The following is a 24,024-nucleotide window of genomic DNA, read 5'->3' as shown; positions in this document are numbered from 1 at the left end:
TGCCCTACTTTTAACGTTCATGATTTGTGGCAATGTGCCTTCAATTATGAAGAAGTCGATTCGAGTATGTGCAAAGAAGAGTTCTGGTTCAACCACAGACCTTCACAAACCTCCAAAAAACTACTTTTAATAGCGGGCTACTGTTTATAGCAATGGAGGAGACAATTAAATAATAAATAATAACAGTACGTTAGAAATGTACGAATGAGATGTTACCAAAGGTAACTAAATTTATTGTGTAGCTAGCATAGCCTTCTACTGTAAGACAATAGCATCAACGCCCTTCGCCAAAAGAACGAATGGTTTTCCGAAAAACTACTTTTAATTGGATCAGTGTCTACTATATTTGGCAATGGACAAGTTAGTAATATAATCTGTTACTACGTTTGCGATGTAGCTCGTAGCTTAGCTTACTGTATAGTATAGATACTGTGCCTCTATTGTTTACAAGTGGTCAAAACAGCAGTGCAGTAAAATTATTCACATGATATATAATAGAAAACCATTTTATTGTCAATATACACTTGTTTTGTCCAGGATTTAACATAAGCGAGATAATGACTTTTGTAGGAGATTAAACGTATGAATTATAACAGTATATTGTACCAGACTTGTTACTTGACGTCCTTCATTTCTATTTCCGCCTGCATCATAATATGACCCCTTTAAAGCGTAACAATTAGCCGGAAAAAAAATACTTATCCCAGAGCACTCTTACGTTGGGGCAGTCTAAAGTTGAGGTACCACTGTATTCGTAACACAACAACACTGAGTCACTGACATGTGGGATTTTTTGTTAGGGCTCTCGAGTCGGCAGGATGATACACGAGCAAACGGACTAGTTTGCTTAGCACATTGTTTGGCCATGTGATAACCGAGATTGTATACGCAAACCGGGTAAAGATTTACATCGAAAAGCAAATTCTATGAAAAGTACAAAAGCCGAGTTATGTTATTCGACCTGCTTAGTGGCCTAGTGGTTAGAGTGTCCGCCCTGAGACTGGAAGGTTGTGAGTTCAAACCCCGGCCGAGTCATACCAAAGACAACAAAAAGTGGGAGCCATTGCCTCCCTGCTTGGCACTCAGCATCAAGGGTTGGAATTGGGGGTTATATCACCAAAATGATTCCTGAGCGCGACCACCGCTACTGCTCACTGCTCCCCTCACCTCCCAGGGGGTGAACATGGGGATGGGTCAAATGCAGAGGATAATTTCACCATACCTAGTGTGTGTGTGACTATTGTTGGGACTTTTTAACTTTAACTTTTGTTTTATATAGTCCCTTGTGCAATCTTCTTGTATTGCAAGTCATTACAATGTGCATGTGTACCCTATGAAGTGTTCAGTGAGTGCGAAGTGTAAACTGGACAGAGAGTTGCGACAGCTTCCAATAAAACTTCAGCTTCCTGATGTATGAGACTGCTATCCAAATCCTAAACTGTATTGGGAAAGCTCCGAGTCAAGATAAGCTGTCTCGTACAATTAATGCCATCAAAGCTGCAACAAGATCTGACTATGAACTCAAGCAAGAGGCCGTTGGGGGAACAAACAAATATTTCCATTGGCTGTCCTCCAGCTCCTCTTCTATCCACGTTTATGTAGGTCAGCCTTTTGTCATATATTATCTACGCTTTGCTCCAAAATGTATAACTGCAGATGTGTGTTTATAAAAGATGCACATTAAACCAATCATTTATTTACTCTACTGGTGTACAAGTTTTAAAAAAAGATCATCAACTCCACATTTTTATTCAAGGCTTTATTTGGAATAAATATATTCAAAAACAATTCAGTTGTGTTTTAAAAAAAGATTAAAAACATATATACATGATTTTTTTGCACAGAGCTGAATAAATGTATACATAGTATACAGTACAGCCCTTATAAGTCAACACTTTCTTTTGCTGTACAAAGTGCAAAAGCTGATGAAATTACAAAATAGAAATAAAAATCTGACTATAAAAGGATCCATCATGTGGCGGGATGTTGTACTGGACAACGTGGGCCCGTAAAGGAACAGCATAAGAATAATATCATGATTTACAGGATTTCATCGAGTGTGCAGAAAGAGCAGCTTAGTCTTTTTTGTGGTGACTAATGTCGAATAGTAGGGTGGGCAGAAAATAGCTGTATTTACATGGACACAAAAAATCAGAATAAAGGTCCAATCAGATTTAGAAAACGTTCATCAGAATATTTATTCCGATATGGACAATTCGGAAAGAAATTTAATTCGAAACGAGAGGTGTGGTTTTTGCCGACCGTTGTTCCAAACAGCATCAATGTCAATGTTTGTTTCTTCATGTTGGAAATGTTAAAAGGAACTCAGGATTGTTGAACGCCTTGTGGTTGAAAGGTTGAAAACACATAGTTGTAAAAGCGAGTTCATGTAAATAATGAATTTGAAAAATTACTTAAACAGACACGCCAGACAGGAGACATTTTACTTGGGAGGCCCAAAGAACAGGACTTTTGTTTGCAACATTGGCGAAAGTAGTCTTCTACTATTTCCGACAACCCAGATGTTTATTCTGATTAAACGCTCGGCGCATGTATACAAGCAAAACATGATCAGATCAATGTATCTAGTGTCCACGTACACAATGCTTTTGGAATTCCGATCAAGCAAAAATGTAGATGAAAATAAAAGATGCATATAGTATGTAGCTTTCTTATTATGGGGATAAAAGGTGTAGTGTATGCAGTAAGGGCCTTTAAGTAAGGGCATTTAAGAGTTTATTTAAAGTAATGTGTGTATGCAAGCTACAACAGTGTCTTCATCCTGGCTGGATGTGAATAATAATCCGTAGATTAAACTTTTTTTCACCTTTTATTATAACCAATCTGATAGTATTTTTGATATTTTATTATAAGCAATCGAAGAGTATTTGTAATGTTAAGAGTTCTGTTTAGTACAAAATGTGGGATTGCCAACATTTAAGCGTTGCTCCACCCAAAGTGTGCATCATGGAGGAAGGCGTGCTGTGACAGACTTAAAGGGGAACTGCACTTTTTGGGGAATTTTGTCTACAATTCCCAATCCTTATGAAAGACAAGAACATGTGGTTTTTTTGCATTCAATTTTTTTAAATAATCGGCTCGCTCTGGGTGGCAAGCAATGGTGCTAATGGGATTCATCCACTTTGCCTCTAAATCGCTCTAAAAATGCATCCAAAAGGCACCAACAATACCCCATTTACATCTCTTGACCTGACTATTAACCAAATCATGCCTCTCACCTGGATTGAAAAAGGTTGTGGTCATAAACCGAGAAGTTATATCCACTTATACCCGGAAATGACAAAGACACAAAAAGACATGCGGTCCTGGCTTTTTTTTCTCAACAATTCGCAAGGATTATGATTAATTCTTCATCTAAACGACAAGATTTGAACATCCCAACAGTCGGCATCCATGTGAGGGCAGACATTGTAAATTAAAAGATTGTTGTATTATGTTTGTTGGCTCTTGTGAGGTATAATTAGTAGTAGTTGTGTGGAGTTTGCATGTTCTCCCTGTGACTGTGTGGGTTCCCTCCTGGTACACCAACTTCCTCCCACCTCCAAAGACATCCACTGGGGATAGGTTGATTGGCAACACACGGGGGAGGACGGCGTGGCGAAGTTGGTAGAGTGGCTGTGCCAGCAATCGGAGGGTTGCTGGTTACTGGGGTTCAATCCCCACCTTCTACCATCCTAGTCACGTCCGTTGTGTCCTTGGGCAAGACACTTCACCCTTGCTCCTGATGAGTGCTGGTAGCGCCTTGCATGGCAGCTCCCTTCATCAGTGTGTGAATGTGTGTGTGAATGGGTGAATGTGGAAATACTGTCAAAGCGCTTTGAGTACCTTGAAGGTAGAAAAGCGCTATACAAGTATAACCCATTTATCATTTTTCATTTATAACACTAACAATTGGCCCTATTGTGAATGTTGTCTGTCTGTGTTGGCCCTGCGATGAGGTGGTGACTTGTCCAGGGTGTACCCCGCCTTCCGCCCGAATGCAGCTGAGATAGGCTACAGCACCCCCGTGACCCCGAAAGGGACAAGCAGTAGAAAATGGATGGATGGATGGATGTTGTTATTAAGTGAAAAAGCAAATGCTGTAATGCCCTGCCGTATGCTTAAAATGATTTAAAAAATACATAAATATTACATGTTAATATGAATGTGCCTGTTACTACATTAAATATATAACATATTTTAAGGTTTTTTTTACAGCACTTTGTAGGTGTAAGATAGCGACTCCCGTAGGCTCCATTGTTAGCTGACTTTCATTTACGTTTATTTACAAGTTACAATGGATAAAAAATAAAATCATATGTGCATATGGATTGTGAATGATTGGCAAAATTCCCAAAAAAAGGGCAATTTCCCTTAAGTCGAGGGGGAGAATGTCACGCAGGCAAAATCTTGCTAGTTGCACATCTTTTTTCACTTAACTAAATGGGAGAATAGGGCCCGAAGTGAGCCAATATGACACAATACCTAACTCATAAAAAGAAAACCATGATATGTTTTGTTACAAATCTATTCCAGGATTGAATAACAAGGTGGAATTAGATTGCGTTCCCACTGCAGGGTTGGATGTCCAATTCCAATTAATTTTTTTGTCGAATCCGATATTTTTAGTGGCCGTTTACATTACAAAAAAAATATGATTTTTAATGGGGCGGCGTGGCGAAGTTGATAGAGTGGCCGTGCCAGCAATCGGAGTGTTGCTGGTTACTGGGGTTCAATCCCCACCTTCTACCATCCTAGTCACGTCCGTTGTGTATCCTTGGGCAAGACACTTCACCCTTGCTCCTGATGGCTGCTGGTTACCGCCTTGCATGGCAGCTCCCGCCATCAGTGTGTGAATGTGTGTGTGAATGGGTGAATGTGGAAATACTGTCAAAGCACTTTGAGTACCTTGAAGGTAGAAAAGCGCTATACAAGTATAACCCATTTATCATTATCATTAATGTCAAGACAAACATGACGTCATGACGTTGCACGTACTGCAGTGTTTACTGAAGTAAAAATGTCTCCAACTCTTGTCGATCTCAGCACTGGCGCATTTGTGGCAATTTCATTGATTTTGTGCAATCAATGTCTACATTTTCTGAAAAAATTGTTGTACGTAGAAAATTAAGAATGACAAGACAAGTACTTAGGCTCTCACAGATAATTTGCTTCGATGTCTGCTTGAAGAGCGTGTGGGCGAGCAGTCGGAGACAGGAGTGGTGGAACTTTCACGTGAGTTCCTAAAACATATTATTTTCACCTATTTCCACCACTGTTTATTTTGTAAGCATCTATTTTGGCAAAGAATTACGACGGTTATTGCTTTTTGAAGACATTCTGGTCAAATGAGTGAGACCCGAGCGTGGGAGCATTTCACATTAAGGATGCATCGCATATATATCCGATTTATATCCACATACGAAAGAGGCCTTGGTCGGATATGGAAAATTTGGAAACACTGACATTTAAAAAATCCGATATAGGTCTCATATTTGCAAAAAAAATTAATTAGGGGCTCAGTCACATTGTGTTTGACAAGTTGGTCAAAAAAATTAATGTTTTTGCATCTGTCACGCCGGGCCGCACAAAATCCCAACGTTTAAAAACATTATGACATTAAATGGTTTCTAAACTGATAAGCAAGATAAATAGCTTGCTAACATATGTCAGCTCTATATTGACTTTGTTCAGTGTTGGTCTTCTGTTGGGAGTGAATTCAGATAACATAGTCTAAATGTTGGGGAAAATATATGACAGCGTTCATTCTACACCGCTCACCCTCCTTCCCTTGCTAGGTGTGTCGGGATGTATGTGGGAAATGTCTATTCAGTCCTAATATAGGGTTTTTTTGGAGTTCCTAGCAAGACCTTAGTTTACAGAAGTCCAGCTCCTGTGGTTTACGTAAGCCAGTGCAGTGGTCCCTAGGAAGTGTGTGTCCTGTTTGGGCTCTGCAGCTCAGCGGTCGTCTCTTAAAGCCTTTCCCGCAGGTTCTGGAGCAAGGCGCCCACTGGCCAATATGCCACTCTGGACATGGGTCTCCACAAGCTCTGATGGCTGACGGTCTTTGGGACGGATCGCATTTCAATCCCGGCGAGCCGTCCGATCTTAAACACTGCACCATTCGCCTCTGAAAACCCTCGCCGCAGCTCACTGAGCATTCATCCCAGTTTGTGGATGTCCATTTCTCAAGAGGAGGCTCCTCTTTGCTGTAAGGTTTCTTCAAGGTGTTCACGCCCTTCTCCTTGTCACTGTCATCAGCCAGAACGCTGTTGTGGGATTTCACACCAGCGTCCTTCTTCAGAGTCTTGTCGTCTTTGTTCTGACGGGCCAGGTAGAAAGAGTAGCGTATGCGAGGCGGCGTCAAGTTCCCTGCACACAGCACCTCCACAGTGAGGGCCTCGCCCAAGGGATTTACAGCCTGGAGGTTCTCGGAGATGCCAGTGGTGCCACTGTAGCGCAGCAGACTGCCCTTCACAATGATGTCCCTTTCGCCTGCCGACACCACGTAGTTGCCATTGAGCAAATACTGACTCTGGCTGTTCTTCACCGCCAAGTAGTTGTCGTCACCCAGCATTCCTTGGTATCCTCGCTGACGGATGTCTATGTTGGCCGCGCCCACTGGCAATATGACCACAAAGTTGTAGCCGTGTCTGCGTGCCAGAACACATTACAGTCAATGAGGTGATAAAACAATGATTGGCGTCTCTGATGGTATACTCACAAGGGCTTTGTGAAGAGCCCCGACACCTTCTTGCAGTTTTTGTTATCACCGCCGCAGATTCCACACTTGTTAAACTTCTTGTTTGAGCCAATTTTTCCATCGCAACCAGCCTTGATGCATTTTCCTTGAACGCACACTCCCAGGGATTCTGGAGAGCACGGGGTTCCATCCACAACCTGCGGTGTACACACACACACACTTAAGACTTCATTTGGGGCGGTATAGCTCGGTTGGTAGAGTGGCCGTGCCATCAACCTGAGGGTTGCAGGTTCGATTCCCGCTTCCGCCATCCTAGTCACTGCCGTTGTGTCCTTGGGCAAGACACTTTACCCACCTGCTCTCAGTGCCACCCACACTGGTTTAAATGTAACTTAGATATTGGGTTTTCACTATGTAAAGCGCTTTGAGTCACTAGAGAAAAGCGCTATATAAATATAATTCACTTCACTTCACTTCATTTAGATAATGTATTTTCGGGTGTGTTGTTATATTTTTACATGTTATTATTATATTGCAATTAGTTCTAAAAGCTGAGGCGTTGGTTGCCACATTTCCACTGCACCATAGAGCAGGATGTGGTGTAAAATGATATTTGGTTTAAAGCATGCAGCTGTTCTATGATTCAGAGCTACATGTCCCCCGAGTGTTCATGTCCTCTCAGCTCAATATGATGTAGTGTGAACTCTCGCTCACGACTGCTCAGACTCACTCCACACCCTTGTTATCTCAGCGAGATAAACCCCCTCTCCTCCTCCTCCTCGTCTTATGCATTACTCTTTTCACTCTGAGGCCAGCATGAATTCACATTGCTCACTAATGAAGTCACCTTTGGCCACATAGCTAAAATTAATACCCGTGTTCTAATGCATTAAACATGCATGGAGTCCGGAATGATGAAAATAAATGTAAATAATGTTGCCAAGCTTTACATTTTCCATCCATCCATTTTCTACCGCTTGTCCCTTTTGGGGTTGCGGGGGGCGCTGGAGCCTATCTCAGCTGCATTCGGGCGGAAGGCAGGGTACCCCCTGGATTTTGTGGTTGGTTAAAGAGAGAGCTGACCAATTAACATCTTTTAAAGACATAAATTCCACATTTTGGGATATGCCGATGTGGTTTACATTTTTGAAGTAAAAAGAATTGACTGACTATGCAGGCTAAAGATGAGTGACTTTTACATTTCAAGTAGGGATGCAAAATTTTGAGGAAAAATCCTAATTGCGATTTTCTCTCCAAACTGCGATTTTTTTCATGTATAAATGCATAAAACTTCAAAATTAACGAGTGAAGGAAGACATGTTACTTTTAAACTGTCGATCAACATATTATTGTCTCAAGGTGACACACATTAAAACAATATGCAATCATTTACTCAAAAAAAAAACATATGGCTTTATGCAGGCAGACTCAGAGCTTTTGTCTACATCATGCTCTTTAACTGAAGAAATAACCGATAACAACTATACAGCGTTTACAATGTAATGTAATCATAATATATAAAAAACAATGCAAATAACTATTTAAAAGGGTATAACGTTTTATTTCTCATTACTGTAGAAATGCTTACCATTGCATTGTAATTTGAAGGTAAATAAGTTTGTTATCCTATATAAATAAACAAACACAAAAAATTAAGTAGACTTTCATTTCTGTAAGCAAAAAATTTACTTAAATAAATATTTAACATCTTAAAGTGTGTTTTTTCCTCAGTTGGAAAAACTAGGTCTTGACGTTGTCTTTTTGTTGTTGTTGTTGCTATCATGTGATCAGGGCATTCTCGGTTGTTCGTCCGTGCTTATGCGCCCATATTTCCCCCTGAAATATTACCTCAACAGGACATTTGGCAAAGATTGTGGATGACATAAAAGAGGGCTCACTGCGTTCAGGTAATTCTAATGTTAAATAAACACACTCAGGTCCTCAGAGGAGTGCACAGAGTGAGACCTCATTCTCCCTGTTTGTAGTGAGAGACAAATAAACGCCAGCCTAAACAATTATGATTGCCGCTCAAATGTCGGTGATGGCGGCGCGATTAAAAAAAAAAAAATCAGCCTCTTGCGGTTATGCAAACACACTAACTCAAACCTCGATGTTGATTCGATGTCAATTAATCATGCAGCCGTAATTTGAAGCACCAATTTTCAGTATTTTTGTGTCATGTTGCAACAAATGTTTTTTCATTCAACATATAACACTGAGTTAATAATGATAACTGTGCAGTCAAGTTATATATATTATTAGATATTAGATATTATATATATTTTATTTTCTAACACGTTTGAGTGTTATTTAAAAGTATGCATTCATTTCAGTTTGTCCTAGGTGCATTGCCGTAGTCAGGAAGTAGTCTATTAGCATTAAGTTGAATTTGCCAGTTTTGTCTTTTGTGAGCACTACAAAGTGTTTATACTCTAAGTATTATACTTATTACTACATAAGAGCTGTTTGTAATGTGTATCTTAGTTCTATTTTTGATTACCAAATTTGGAAGTATCGAAATTGCCAAGTAAAATCGCCACTGCTAATCAGTAGCATGTAAGTGGCATATAGATGTAACTATTAGTGCGGTAAAACTATTGACAGTTAGTATTACCGTTTTTTTTTTTTTAAATATCCGATAACCAAACTTTGATTAAACTCAGACTGGTATTACTGCTCATTTCCTGGAGACGCAAACTAGCGGCGCTGATCGTTAGTGCCGTTTATTGCTAGCCTCCAGCTAGCAATCAACGATAATCGCTCCTACTTTAAATGCTAACATGAATTTAAGACACAATAACGTCAACGTACAACGACGTTAGCATGACAAGTATACACCTAAGAGTCATATATTCTGTCATTTTATGCATTCTAATAATTAACATGCTTACTAAAATACCTGTCAAATGAGCAGGGGAAAAAAGCAATCGTGCTAACATGTTAATGTAAGTATGCTAGCCTTTGAACTCATTTGACAGGTACACACCAAAATCATATATGTTGTTACTTTACTTTATCTTGGTAGAAGGCTAACATTAGCTTGTTTGCTTTTTATCAGAGTCAATTTTTTTTTTTCATTTTACACATGCTAACTATTAGCATGCTAACGTAAGCTAATTTACTCATTTGACAGGTATACTCCTAAGAGTCATATACGTTCTTACTTGACAGTATCTGGTTAGTGTGCTAACTGTTAGCGTTTCAGTTGTACTCCGGCATTTTAGCAGTGACGTGCACTTTCTACTGAAATGGCTTTGTCTAGTTTAATTAATGCAATTGCTCCTCCCACAAGTCATAAATGACAGCCGCTACTTTGCACAACAGAAATAAACTGAACGACTCGAAAAAATACAGAAAATATTCACAAAATCTGCCAAATTTGCTGTAAGTGATGGCGCAAGCAAATGGCTGGAAGCCTGAATGCTCAGTGTGAGCGCTAGGAATAACAACCAAGTCTGGTTATTTGTTATTAAAGCATACAATGAACCAAAAAAGGAAGCAATTTACTAATGTGAGTGAAAGGATACGAGTGTAAACACTTCTAAGTTTGGCTTGTAAGTGAAGATATTGGAGGATGTGGTATGTTGAGTGACTACTGTTCTGGAGTGATGTGTGTGGCATGTTTTGGTTTGCAAAGTCTTATGGTTTCTACTCTTCTCCCAACTGGCATCAGCTAGAAACGCTGGCAGCTCGTCAAGCTTGTCATGTGTGCTCTACTCTTGTCAGTGTGATTGGCTGAAAAGCGCTGAAAGAACTACTTCGTGGAACAAAAGTTTAACAACAAGAATTGACCACAGCCTATGATGACATTTTGTTCTTGAAGTCTAGTGTATTCGTCATGTTACTTTTTACCTTAGGTGCAAGAACGTAGAAGTAGCCAGTTCCGTTAGCCCTGCAGATGAGTTTGCATCTGTCATCGGTACTCACTCCGGAGTACTTTGGTACCCACACCACTGAGGGGGCGATGTGGTTACTGCTGAAGCTGCGGCCGCTCATTTCACACTGCTCATCCCGATACGTCTTACCTGCACAGAAAGGAGGGAGGGAAGTGGAGCGTGCAAGGTCAGAAAAACTGGAATTATTTAAAGAGAGGCCACTGGATGTGATTGTGTCTGTTATTGTGCAATACTAACCTATGTCAGGGCAGCGGTTCAGGTTGCAGGAGCGGTATTTGATCCGAACCCCTTGGCAGTATTTGCCCCCGTTTGATGGAACCGGGTTGTTGCACTCCCTTTTGGCCAGTTGGACTCCACCTCCGCATGTGCGAGAACACGAACCAAAAGAACCCCATTTACCCCAGCGACCGTCCACCTGAAAAGTACATCAATCAGCAGCATATTGGTGAGGTTAAAGGCCTACTGAAATGAATTTTTTTTATTTAAACGGGGATAGCAGATCTATTCTATGTGTCATACTTGATCATTTCGCGATATTGCCATATTTTTGCTGAAAGGATTTAGTATAGAACAACGACGATAAAGATTGCAACTTTTGGTATCTGATAAAAAAAAGGCTTGCCCCTACCGGAAGTAGCGTGACGTAGTCAGTTGAACATATACGCAAAGTTCCCTATTGTTTACAATGATGGCCGCATGAAGTGAGAGAGATTCGGACCGAGAAAGCGACAATTTCCCCATTAATTTGAGCGAGGATGAAAGATTTGTGGATGAGTAAAGTGCAAGTGAAGGACTAGTGGGGAGTGGATGCGATTCAGATAGGGAAGATGCTGTGAGAGCCGGGGGTGACCTGATATTCAGCTGGGAATGACTACAACAGTAAATAAACACAAGACATATATATACTCTATTAGCCACAACACAACGAGGCTTATATTTAATATGCCACAAATTAATCCTGCATAAAAACACCTGCGTGTTTGTTATGCTAGCTCCTAGCTCCTATGCTAGCTCCTAGCTCCATAGAACACGCCAATACAATTCAAACACCTGATCAACACACACAATCACTCAGCCCAAAAGACCGTTCCCCTAACCCAAGGTTCATAAAGCTTATATATTTTTAAAAAAGTTACGTACGTGACGCGCACATACGGTCAAGCTATCAAATGTTTAGCAGCCAAGGCTGCATACTCACGGTACCTGATATTCAGCTGGGAATGACTACAACAGTAAATAAACACAAGACATATATATATATATATACTCTATTAGCCACAACACAACCAGGCTTATATTTAATATGCCACATATTAATCCTGCATAAAAACACCTGCGTGTTTGTTATGCTAGCTCCTATGCTAGCTCCTAGCTCCATAGAACACGCCAATACAATTCAAACACCTGATCAACACACACAATCACTCAGCCCAAAAGACCGTTCACCTAACCCAAGGTTCATAAAGCTCATATATTTTTAAAAAGTTACGTACGTGACGCGCACGTACGGTCAAGCTATCAAATTTTTAGCAGCCAAGGCTGCATACTCACGGTACCTGGTATTCAGCTGGGGATGACTAAAACAGTAAATAAACACAAGACATATATTTACTCTATTAGCCACAACACAACCAGGCTTATATTTAATATGCCACAAATTAATCCTGCATAAAAACACCTGCGTGTTTGTTATGCTAGCTCCTAGCTCCTATGCTAGCTCCTAGCTCCATAGAACACGCCAATACAATTCAAACACCTGATCAACACACACAATCACTGAGCCCAAAAGACCGTTCACCTAACCCAAGGTTCATAAAGCTCATATATTTTGAAAAAGTTACGTACGTGACGCGCACGTACGGTCAAGCTATCAAATTTTTAGCAGCCAAGGCTGCATACTCACGGTACCTGGTATTCAGCTGGGGATGACTAAAACAGTAAATAAACACAAGACATATATTTACTCTATTAGCCACAACACAACCAGGCTTATATTTAATATGCCACAAATTAATCCTGCATAAAAACACCTGCGTGTTTGTTATGCTAGCTCCTAGCTCCTATGCTAGCTCCTAGCTCCATAGAACACGCCAATACAATTCAAACACCTGATCAACACACACAATCACTCAGCCCAAAAGACCGTTCACCTAACCCAAGGTTCATAAAGCTTATATATTTTAAAAAAGTTACGTACATACGCAAAAAAAAGTTGCGCACATACGGTCAAGCGATCAAATGTTTAGAAGCCAAAGCTGCATACTCACAGAAGCCCGTCTGCGTCTTTGTCATCCAAATCAAAGTAATCCTGGTAAGAGTCTGTGTTGTCCCAGTTCTCTACAGGCGTCTGTGTATCGAAGTCAAAAGTCCTCCTGGTTAGAGTCTCTGTTATCCGAGTTCTTCCATCTTGACTGCATCTTTCGGGAATGTAAACAAAGAAGCGCCGGCTGTGTACTGTTGTGGCTGACTACGTTCGAAAAATACGTCCATTTCGCACCGACAACTTTCTTCTTTGCTTGCTCAGCTTCTTTCTCCATAATGCAATGAACTGATTGCAACAGATTCACGAACACAGATGTCCAGAATACTGTGGAATTATGAAATGAAAACAGAGCTTTTTCGTATTGGCTTCAATGTGGAAGGCATATCCGTGTTCCCCGGGTTACGTCACGCGCATACGGCATCCTCAGAGGCGTTTCGAACCGGAAGTTTAGCGGCAAATTTAAAATGTCACTTTATAAGTTAACCCGGCCGTATTGGCATGTGTTATAATGTTAAGATTTCATCATTGATATATAAACTATCAGACTGCGTGGTCGGTAGTAGTGGGTTTCAGTAGGCCTTTAACATTCCCTTTTTCACCAGGCGTGTTTTAAAAGTCTGGTTCAACAATAGCTACTCAGTTCAAAATATATCATCCAGTAGTTTTGACTGTTTTGTTTTTGTTTGTTTCCAAAATCCACTCGTCACGTTGTTTTGGTGGTACTTAAGTCGACATTTTAGATAAATTAAAAATACATGTTTCTTGATTGATTGGCAACACTAAATTGGCCCTAGTGTGTGAATGTGAGTGTCTGTCTATCTGTGTTGGCCCTGCGATGAGGTGGCGACTTGTCCAGGGTGTACCCCGCCTTCCGCCCGATTGTATCCGAGATAGACTCCAGCACCCCCCGCGACCCCGAAAGGGATAAGCGGTAGAAAATGGATGGATGGATGGATGTTTCTTGACCTTTAATAAAGCCGACAGTTGACTTTGGAATATTTAGGAGCGAGGAAATTTCACGACTGGATTTGTTGCACAGGTGGCATCCTATGACAATTCCACGCTGGAAATCACTGAGCTACTGAGAGCGGCCCATTCTTTCACAAATGTTTGTAGAAACAGTCTCCATGCCTAAGTGCTTGATTTTATACACCTGTGGCCGGGCCAAGTGATTAGGACACCTTATTCTGATCATTTGGATGGGTGGCCTAATACTTTTGGCAATATACAGTAGTGTACCTTAAGTTTCGAGACGCCGATTTAGATATCAAATAAAATATACTGTATGACAAAATAATCACTTACTTGTAGCGCTAGTGACTGGTAGCTAATTTCGACAGATCAACTTATGGTCTTTTCTTTTCCCTTTATCAAACTGCACATGCAAGTAAGGCCACATTGGGACTTTTGCGTGTTTATATTTGTGTCTGAATAAGATCACATTTTACTTGCAGTGTAAAACAGTCAGCTGAAAACATTTAAAAAAACAAAACAGATTTGGTCCACTTTGGCCTGCAGTGTAAACGTAGTCAAACTCGAGGCCTGCAGGCCATTTCCACCCTGCAATGGCATTGAACGTGACCCAGAAGGCTCGTTTAACCTCTGGAGTTAACTTCTGAAGGTCTGCTGTACAGTTTGTGTTTAAATAATTGACGCATGCAGGCAGAGGGTCATCACACATGTGTAACATCCTTCAGCAGTTCAAGGGGTTCAGTGTCCTGCTCACAGGCACTTTGCAAAGGTAGCAGATTTGCTTCCCTCCAAACACCAGCTCATTCTCACCTTCACATTATAGTCCTCTTTGTCGGAGCAGATCCCTCTGTCGCAGACTTTTCCATCTCCGCAGTGAGTGCCGTCCGCCCAGGGGAAGTGTCGAGTCATACACACCAACTGGCCATTGGACTTCCCTGTGCACCACAGACGGACGCATGGCGGCTGCATGAAAGGACAGGGTCTGGAATCTTCACCAAAGGCCAGCTGACACTGCCGCTCCAGCAGGTAAGATGCTCCAGGGAGGGCGTTTGGGAGGCCCAATGGTTTCTGTGGCTGATCCAGCAAACACTCTCCTGTAAAAGAGCATGTCGGTCCCATTTCACCAGGTATTGTAGACGACATTATTAAATGACACATAGCAAAATGTTCCTGAAAATGCACACATTTCTGCTCTTGTGTTGGAATTAGATCAATCACAGCTTCCGAAAAACTCTGATTGACTTTTAATAGCTTGCTTCTACTGAGCTGATAAAAAAAAAAAAAAAAAGCTAAGCTTCATTTACAATAAATGACATGCAGGCACCTTTCCAGGAACTAGCTAATAATAGGAAGACTTTGACGAGCAGGTGCTCGGTAAATGAAAGGTCAACGTCAGTAGATAAGGGGGGGTCCAGGAGCAGGTTTTTTTTTTGTTTTTTTTGCACTCTACTGTCTGATGCACAACTTCACAGCCTTATAAGGAATGTAACAAACTGGATGGGAGAAAAACATGGTTCCCTAGGCTCCTAGCATTTTATGATGCGATTTGGTTTGAGGGGAATTTATTACAAGCAAAAAAGGCCTCAGGAATTGAATGTTTATATGCTTCCCCTTGTTTCACCACAATTTGGAGTGAATAAAAAAATAATCCTGCTGATTAACTTGCTTAAAACATTGCCTGGCAACATCTGCAAAGTGTGGGGAAATTAACAAATGATTGTAGGCGCCGCGAGAGCGCCTCAAACGTGCGGCGGCATGTCTTCATTCTTCCCCACCGCCGTGTTGAAGTGAAGATTTATGAGCGATGGCGAGGAGAAACCATGTTACGACATTTTGAAACTGGCTGTTAAAAATGTGGGAAAAAAAGGTCTTTCAAAAATGGGGGTAAAAACAAAAAATGCTCTCTTGGTGTCAGAACATGATCAAAGATTGTTATTTAGAGTCAACCTGTGTGGGAAACTAGTTGGTTCAAAACTCTGCTGTCCAAACCACCGTGGTAACTCTCCTCCTAACAAAGCCACTAATTTGGGACACATGTGGAGCAGTTTTTAAAATTAAAGTTTCGCATCACTCAAAGGCTGAGCTCTGTGGTCTGGCTTGTAAGTGAACAATCTGTGTTTTTTTGCTTTCTGAAGAAAGAATGGATAAGTGCAAATCCTCAGCCATGCATTGATGCAAGTAAAATGATTGTATTCAGGCTAGAAATCAAGCGGGGGAAAGAAGAAGCACCAAGGCACTTCATTCCTTTAATATAATACAATAGTCACATGCAACCAACTTGTTTTGTAAGTGATCAACAACCAAATATTTGCTGCCTTACAATCCATTGTACAAAATGGACGTTTTTTAAAATAATATGTGTCCCTAGGGCCTGTTTATGAGCACCAAACGTGAGAAAAATCTATTACCTCCCTCACTTGTTTGCTCCACATTTCAAATATCTGAAGTAAGACCTCCTTCCTCATAGACATGAGACCACTTCACAAAGGATAGTTTTGTAAAAAAAAAAAAAAGTAAAAAATAGGCTTCATTAAACATCCTAAATGAAGTTTGGAGCTCTGCCAGCTGGAAGGTGACAACCCTCGATTTGCAGGTGCTTTGACATGCTAGGCATTTAGTAGTTCTGGTTCTGCATAGTAGGCTTTCTTCATAATGATTGCAACCAAATGCCTCCAGAAGATGCGATCAATGGTCAAGTTTTCCGAGTCGTCTACGTCAATACCTGAAGATTACACTTCAGATTGTCTTTATATAGCTTGCAATGTCTATATTGGTTGGCGATGATTAGGCTCTAAGACGCTCACATTTATTTGTTTATTTTGCCAACTGATCTTACAGAGGAGACAGCATTGGTTCTCCTGCTCAGGGCTTCCAGATGACATTTCTGGGCTGTCCAGGTTTCCCTTGCATACGGCAGTGTAAGGATAATGATGGCTTTATGCACAAGGATCCATGTAAAGGCTCTTATTTTCTAATACAGTGGTACCTCAAATTAAGAGTCCTCCAACTTAAGAGTATTTTGAGATAAGAGCTGTATCTCGACCAATTGTTAAGCAAACATTTGCGTGCACAAGCATTCCCGCCATTAGTTGGCACAGTGATTAGCTGCCACCCTGGAAGATTTGACCAAAACATCCGGTCTTACTCACTAGCATTAGCTTATAGCTAAAGATGAGCATACTTTGTTTTTCCAACCATGGTATCGAAAAAAGTGAGTGTGAGCACAGTGCTCAGAAGAAAAAATGGGTGATATTCATTGAATTCAAGAAAACAAAACATCAAAATCATGACAGACGTTATAGCCGACTTGTGAAGCAGTATGGGGGGGGTATTTTACAATCATGTGTGCTTACGGACTGTATCCCTGCTGACTGTATTGATTTATATTGATATGTAATGTAAGAACCAGAAATATTAATAACAAAAAGAAACAACCCTTTTGTCCGAATGAGTGTGAATGAGTGTAAATGGGGGAGGGAGGTTTCTTGGGTTGGTGCACTAATTGTAAGCATATCTTGGTTTTTTTATGTTGATTAAATTTTTTAAAAAAAATAATAATATATATATATTTATTTATTTATTTTTTTTAAATTTCTTGTGCAGCCCGGTACCAATGGCCCGGTGGTTGGGGACCACTGCCCTAGACAGATACATTTCAAGTTTTTAATACCATGACTGGACTATTAGTTTGCTTAATGAAATGTGTTTTAAACAATATGCGTTTTTAAACCGCTCAACACAAAAAGGATATGAACAAGAGACTTAAAAAAAGTACCTGCAGTGCGTTGGTGTTTTGCCAAATTTTGTATTTTGTGGTAATACATCATTTGTATTCCTACTGTTGGAGCAATTGCAATCAGAGTAGGAGCTCCACCATGTTTAGATACCAGTTAGACGCATTAAAAAGACAAAATATGGATTGTAACAATCATGTTTTTATTGTCAAAGATGTTTTGTAATGTAATATGCAATGTTTCTACCTTAATAATTGCTTCTGATTTTCTGTACATTACATGTTGTACAAGGTAATGGTCTTCATATAGCTGCATGGCAATGCATTAACCTTCTCTATTTATCAATACATTGTAATATTCAGCCTGTATTCTGTAACTGAGGAGTATCAACCAGAACATGTTATAAAACTATTTACACAGCCCAGCCAGAAAAAAGTCCCCTGCATATTCCTCAACTCGTGTACTAGCATTTATTTAGGTGCAAATATCAGATTACCTTACAAAGAACATCTTTGACAGAGCATGACAGTAATTTAATACAATTAAGACACTTTTATGTTGTTAATTTAAGTTGAACAATACGTAAAGCATATCAATTTTATTTTGAAGCTGGAAAAGTGTGATTGGTTTGAGAAGGTGTCTTGACATGTTCTTACCACGGACCTGAATTTTTGGCAATAAAAAAGTCCCCTTTCGTCTTCCGGCTTACAGTCTCTCATTTCTGTTGAGCCTTTCTGCCATCTTACTAAAGCGGTCACAGTAACAATCAATGCACCTTAACAGTAATCCAAACACGGAAGTAAAGTTCCTTCCCTCTGATGATGATGATGTCTCATGGAGTTCGAATATAAAATGGTCTTTTCTTGTCGGAAGAACGACTTGCCATGGCTTTGGATCGGATATTTTCATAATGTCAGTGGGTTACGAAAGAGTCAGGGAAAAAAAGGAGCTTATAGTTAAACCGTTATCACGTTAACTTTGACAGCCCTAATATTAATGTATCATTCACTGTTACAAACGGCCACATTTGGGCAGCCATACCTGCGATGTGGCCTTCAATGGAAATGAGTTTGACACCCCTTTTATATTCCGAATACATTATTTCGTATCTAACAGTTTATTTTTCTTTGACTTGAGATACAAATATTTTGTATTAAGAGCTCTGTCACAGAACCAATTATGCTTGTAAGTGGAGGTACTACTCTTATTTGTTTTCTATATAAAAAGTGGATAAAAGGCACAAGAAGACAGGTGTGGACAAACCCAGCTTATTAGCATTAAAGCTACAGACACACAAAACAGACTTGTCAGTAGGGCTTACAAAAAGCACCTTTCAGCGCCTAGAGACCTCTGAATTGTATTCAAAATAGTTGAAAATAGTATAATGTGGGACTTTTGACGCAGCTTAAGCTTTCACAAAATACTGTCTAAAGCAGGGTTCCCCAACCTTTTTTCCACCAGGGACCGGTTTAATGTATGTATTATTTTCACGTCCCGGCTTTTTACGTGTGGCAGATAAAAACAGCCAACAAATTAGCCTTTGGCTCCAATCTGGCACATTAACATTTTATATGTCTATTAATGTGCATTGTCCCATGTACTATAACAAAGGAGTTGTAATATACAACTATTAACAAGCTTATTAGAGTTTAGTGGGACAGGCGAAAGTTAAGTTGGAGAAAATGTGTTAGTTCATAAATTAATTAGTGTTTCTGTGCGGACCGGTAGCAAATGCGTCACGGACCTGTTTCACTCTAGTCCGTTATATTCCCAACCATAAAGAGTGGACGGTTAGAGCAGTATAGTTGCTCACTTGTACTTAATATTGGCAACTTCCGTGCAGGTACAATTCCAAGTGACTCACTCACACTAGCCCGCTTACTTCCTGTACAGTGTGTCTCACTCTAAACGTTCCCCCCTGCAACATATATTAATATGCTGGAGTATCAACGCAACAATCATATTGTAACATCCTTTCTCTTTTTTTCTTTTTTCAATAGAGATTACTTTACCTTAACCCTATCCTGCCTAATTATATAGAAAAACATTGTATTGCAAAATACAATAAAACTTAGATTGTAGACATTCTATAAAACAGTTACAGTAGAACATGAAAGTAGCATCTTACTTACAAACCAACCCAGGATGAAAACAAAAAAGATAACAGTATCACCTGTCATTCTTTACCTTTACAGTATGGTTTTCTTTTTGTCTTAACAGAGAAATTTCACATCTAAGCTTGCTATTTCACAAATAGCAAGATATTTGCATCTTCCCTTTTTTTTTTTTTCAAACAACTAAAATAACATGTAACCCAGCAACTTGTTACAACTTTTTTTTCAGCTTCAAAAGTCATTGTGTATAGTCTTTCAGAAAATGTGGACGAAAAACTGTACGACCTGCTCAGGTCACAGCAACCGACTGGTCATCTCTACGTTGTTGAATATCCATCGTAGTCGTGTCATTGAATGTTCCTGATTGTAGAGGCGGGGCAGGTGTTTCATGGCTGTGCCTGAGGTGTCGACGGTTCCTCCGCAGAACAGCACCTGACTCCAACTTCACCTCGTAAGACCTGGGGTGCACCTCCTTCACCACCTTTGCGACTTTCCAGACTTTACACGGCTCAAAGGGCTGAACTCTCACACTGTCTCCACTCTTGAGACCATCCAAGTCCTTGACTGAGCGGTTGTAATATCTTTCCTGCCTCAGTCTGTTGCCTTTCAGTCCCTGCTCACAGTCCATGACCCTTGGTGTCAAGAGGGTATCTTTTGTTGGCAGTAGGGTCCGAGTCCTCCTACTAAACAGTCTCTGTGCAGGGCTTGTCTCCAGGCCTTGACTGGGTGTGTTTCGATGATCCAGCATAGCCAAGTACGGATCTTGCCCGGGAGCTTCAGCTTTTAGCATAAGTCGCTTGGCTGTCTTTACAGCAGACTCGGCCATCCCATTGCTCTGTGGGTATCCCGGGGATGAAGTTCTGTGCACAAACTCCCACCTTAGGCTGAATCTCTGGAACTCTTTGGACGAATATTGTGGCCCATTGTCTGACACAACCACATCCGGTATGCCATGTCTTGCAAAGTGAGCCTTCAGTTTATGAATTACAGTGCTGCTTTTTGTGTCCGGCAGGTAATCTACCTCCCAGAAATTGGAGTAATAATCTACTGTAATCAAATAATCCCTGTTTTTCCATTTGAACAAATCCGTTCCAACTTTGGCCCATGGTCTAAACACCATATCATGTGGTTTAAGTCTCTCTCTTGGCTGCTTGGGGTCTACTGATCTACAAATGTCACACTTTGAAACAAAAGTCTTTACCTGGTCATTCATACCTTGCCAATATACACATTCACGTGCTCTCCTGAGACATCCCTCAACTCCTAAATGTGATGAATGAATGCGGTGTGTAAGATCAGTTCTCAGTTTATCAGGTATAACTGCCCTTTCACTCCTAAATACAATACCATCCTGTACACTAAGTTCATCCTGAAATGAAAAATAGTGCTGAATGTCATGTTGCAGCTCCTGTTTAGTCCTTGGCCAACCTGATATAATAAAGCCTGCCACTTTCTGCAGTTTAGCATCCTCCCTAGTGGCATCTCTAATGGCAGCTAATCTCTCAAGCGATATAGGCAAGTATTCCACCATGTTCACTGTCTCGACCTCAGTCTCAACATCTACTTTTGTGCCGTCTGGCAAATATGCCCTGCTCAAAGTATCCGCTAACAGCATTTCTCGCCCAGGCAAATACACAACATTTATGTCATACTTTTGCAGCCTAAGTAGCATCCGCTGCAATCTTTTAGGTGCACTAAGGAGTGGCTTTTTGAGAATATTCTCTAGTGGCTTGTGATCACTCTGCACTGTCACTTTCCTGCCATAGGTATACTGATGGAATTTTTCCATACCAAAAACAATAGCCAAACATTCCTTCTCTATCTGCGCGTATCCTCTTTCGGTAGGAGTGAGAGCTCTACTACCAAACGCCACAGGATTGCCTTCCTGAGTTAAAGCAGCCCCTAGGCCAGTGTCTGACGCATCACACTGTAGTGTCAGTTCCATATCCTGGTCATAATACTTTAACACCGGTGCCTTAGATATTTTGTCTTTAAGTCTCTGGAACGCTGACTCTTGCACATCTGTCCATTCCCACATATTGTCTCTGTGTGTAAGTTGTCTCAAAACCTCACAGTCATCAGATAGATGATCAAAAAATTTGGACAAGTAGTTTACCATACCTACAAGCCTCTGTACCCCTTTAACATCAGTTGGACGGGGCATTTCGCTAATTGCTCGCACTTTATCAAGGTCAATCTGAAGACCATCTGCAGTCAGCAGATGACCAATGTAGGGCACAGACTGTTGCCTCAGTTTAAACTTGTCAACATTTAGTCTAATGTTTTTCTCCCTGCATCTAGCCAGGAAACACCTCAAGTTTGCATCATGATCTTTCTGCTTCTTCCTTTGTCTCACCTTCTCCCGTAATAAGCACATCATCAGCAATAACATATATACCATGCAGACCCTCAAGCGCCTGTATGAGTTTTCTTTGAAAAACTTCAGGAGCCGGACTGATTCCCATCGGCATTCTGAGCCAACGGAACCGGCCAAATGGGGTAGCAAAGGTTGTGATGTAGCTGGATTCTTCGCTCAGCTTCACGTGCCAAAAGCCATGCTTGACATCGCACACTGTGAACAACTTTGCTTTCGAAAGCTCCGGAAGTATGTCGTCAATGGTAGGAAGTGGAAAATGGCTTCTTTTCAGCGCCTTGTTCAGCGGTTTCGGATCAATGCAAATCCTAGGTCTTCCATTTGGTTTCGTCACCGTCACCATGCTGCTTATCCAGTCAGTGCTACATTTTACTGGTGCAATAATTTCTTTATTTTGTAGTTCTGCTAGTTCCTTTTTCAGTGGTGTCAGCAGAGCTACTGGCACTCTGCGTTTAGGCAGTTTCACTGGGGGTACACTTCTGTCCAGTTCTATGTGGTACTCCCCCTCCAGGCATCCCACACCACTGAAAACATCCTCATATTCCACTTTGATGTTTTCCAGTGTCATGCCTCCCTCGACGTTGTCCTCGACAGCACAATGTCCTTTAACAATACTGTCCATCGCCATAATGTTATCATATTGTACTTTAATCAGCTTCATGGCTTCACAGGCCTTCCTGCCAATCAAAGGAAGCTTATCCTTCTGGTCCACCACTTGAAACTCCAATCTGTACAATTTATTATTGCGAGGATTTCTGATTTTTACCTTACACTTGCCCAGTGGCCACAGTTTGCTCTTGTTGTACATCAACAACACCTTTTCTGTTGGCTCCAACTGTGTGTTTGGGCTCAGCAGTAGAATAGGTATAACATTACAGGTGGCACCACAGTCTATTTGGAAGTCAACCATTTTTTGGTTCAGCAACATACCTGCGAAAAGTTGCTGACTTTGAGCTTTGTTCTCCTGCAAATGGTTCACCGTTTCCTGGTTTTTACATGTTTCTGTTATTGTGGCGACATCCTCATATGCATCAGTCTCCTCTGTTACAGCATGCACGGCTCTCTGTCTTCTATTTTGTTCAGCGTGTGACCTACATTTGGCAGCAAAATGGTTGTCTTTGCCACATTTCTTGCATGTCTTACCAAAAGCTGGATACAACTTCTTGTTCCTTGCATGTGTTTTACCACAAAAATTGCAACTGATCATATCTTTATGTTGCGGCACTTTCTGTACTGCATGTACTTCTTCCACCGTCTGTCCTTGCAGAGTTCTGCTGTTTTCCTTTGACAGCTCTGCCGCTCTGCATATTTGCAGGCACTTTTCCAGGGTTAAGTTTTCCTCCCTCAACAGCCTCTCTCTCATTGCAGAGCTGTGTGAGCCACAAACAATTCTGTCTCTTATTAGGGAGTCCTTTATACCTCCAAAATTGCACGTATTTTCCAAAACTTTCAAATCTGTGACATACATGTCAATATTTTCTTCCAATCCTTGATTGCGCACAAAAAATCTGTACCTTTCTACTGTCTCGTTCAGTTTAGGGTAACAATGTCCATCAAACAGCAACATCATCGAGCTCACAGTCCTCCTCGCCGATCCACTGCTGCCCTCTAGCGTGTTCAGCAGCTCCCTTCCACTTTCGCCGATTAGGTAGTAGAAAAGTTTCACCTTCATAACCTCCTCTGCTTCCGGCATCGTCAGTTCCATGTAAAGAGTAAACTCCTCTTTCCAACATTTCCACGACTTCGCCAAGTTAGCAGAGTCCAAACGAAGTATCGGCGGAGGTTTCAGTTGCTCCATTTCCGTTTCACTCACGTCACTCGATGCCGCAGTTTCTGTCAGCTCCGGTCCCGCTAGCTGTTAGCCGTTAGCGACGCCTCTTCACGTTCGTGGCGGTCTCAAAGTTTAACTACCGCTGCCACCATGTTTCACTCTAGTCCGTTATATTCCCAACCATAAAGAGTGGACGG

At 41.0% G+C, this 24,024-nt stretch overlaps 2 protein-coding genes across 2 annotated transcripts in view; one reads left to right on the top strand and one right to left on the bottom strand.

The window, feature by feature from the left end:
* The window catches only part of LOC133650487 (serine/threonine-protein kinase 36-like), a 73,410-nt gene that overhangs the window by 17,723 nt on the left and 31,663 nt on the right, over positions 1-24,024 (top strand). The window lies entirely within an intron of this gene.
* LOC133650488 (A disintegrin and metalloproteinase with thrombospondin motifs 15-like) overlaps positions 1,759-24,024 on the bottom strand; it is a 35,647-nt gene continuing 13,381 nt past the window's right edge. The window contains exons 4-8 of the mRNA XM_062047791.1: positions 14,645-14,928; positions 10,837-11,014; positions 10,556-10,728; positions 6,725-6,900; positions 1,759-6,653 (exon numbers count right to left, since the gene is read on the bottom strand). Coding sequence (XP_061903775.1) covers positions 5,861-6,653; positions 6,725-6,900; positions 10,556-10,728; positions 10,837-11,014; positions 14,645-14,928 — 1,604 coding nt within the window. The 3' untranslated portion in view covers positions 1,759-5,860. The remainder of the gene's footprint in view (positions 6,654-6,724; positions 6,901-10,555; positions 10,729-10,836; positions 11,015-14,644; positions 14,929-24,024) is intronic.

Source organism: Entelurus aequoreus, linkage group LG05 (genome assembly GCF_033978785.1).
Source record: "Entelurus aequoreus isolate RoL-2023_Sb linkage group LG05, RoL_Eaeq_v1.1, whole genome shotgun sequence".
In the NCBI taxonomy this organism is placed as follows: domain Eukaryota; kingdom Metazoa; phylum Chordata; class Actinopteri; order Syngnathiformes; family Syngnathidae; genus Entelurus; species Entelurus aequoreus.
This window is presented reverse-complemented; position numbering and strand designations above follow the sequence as displayed.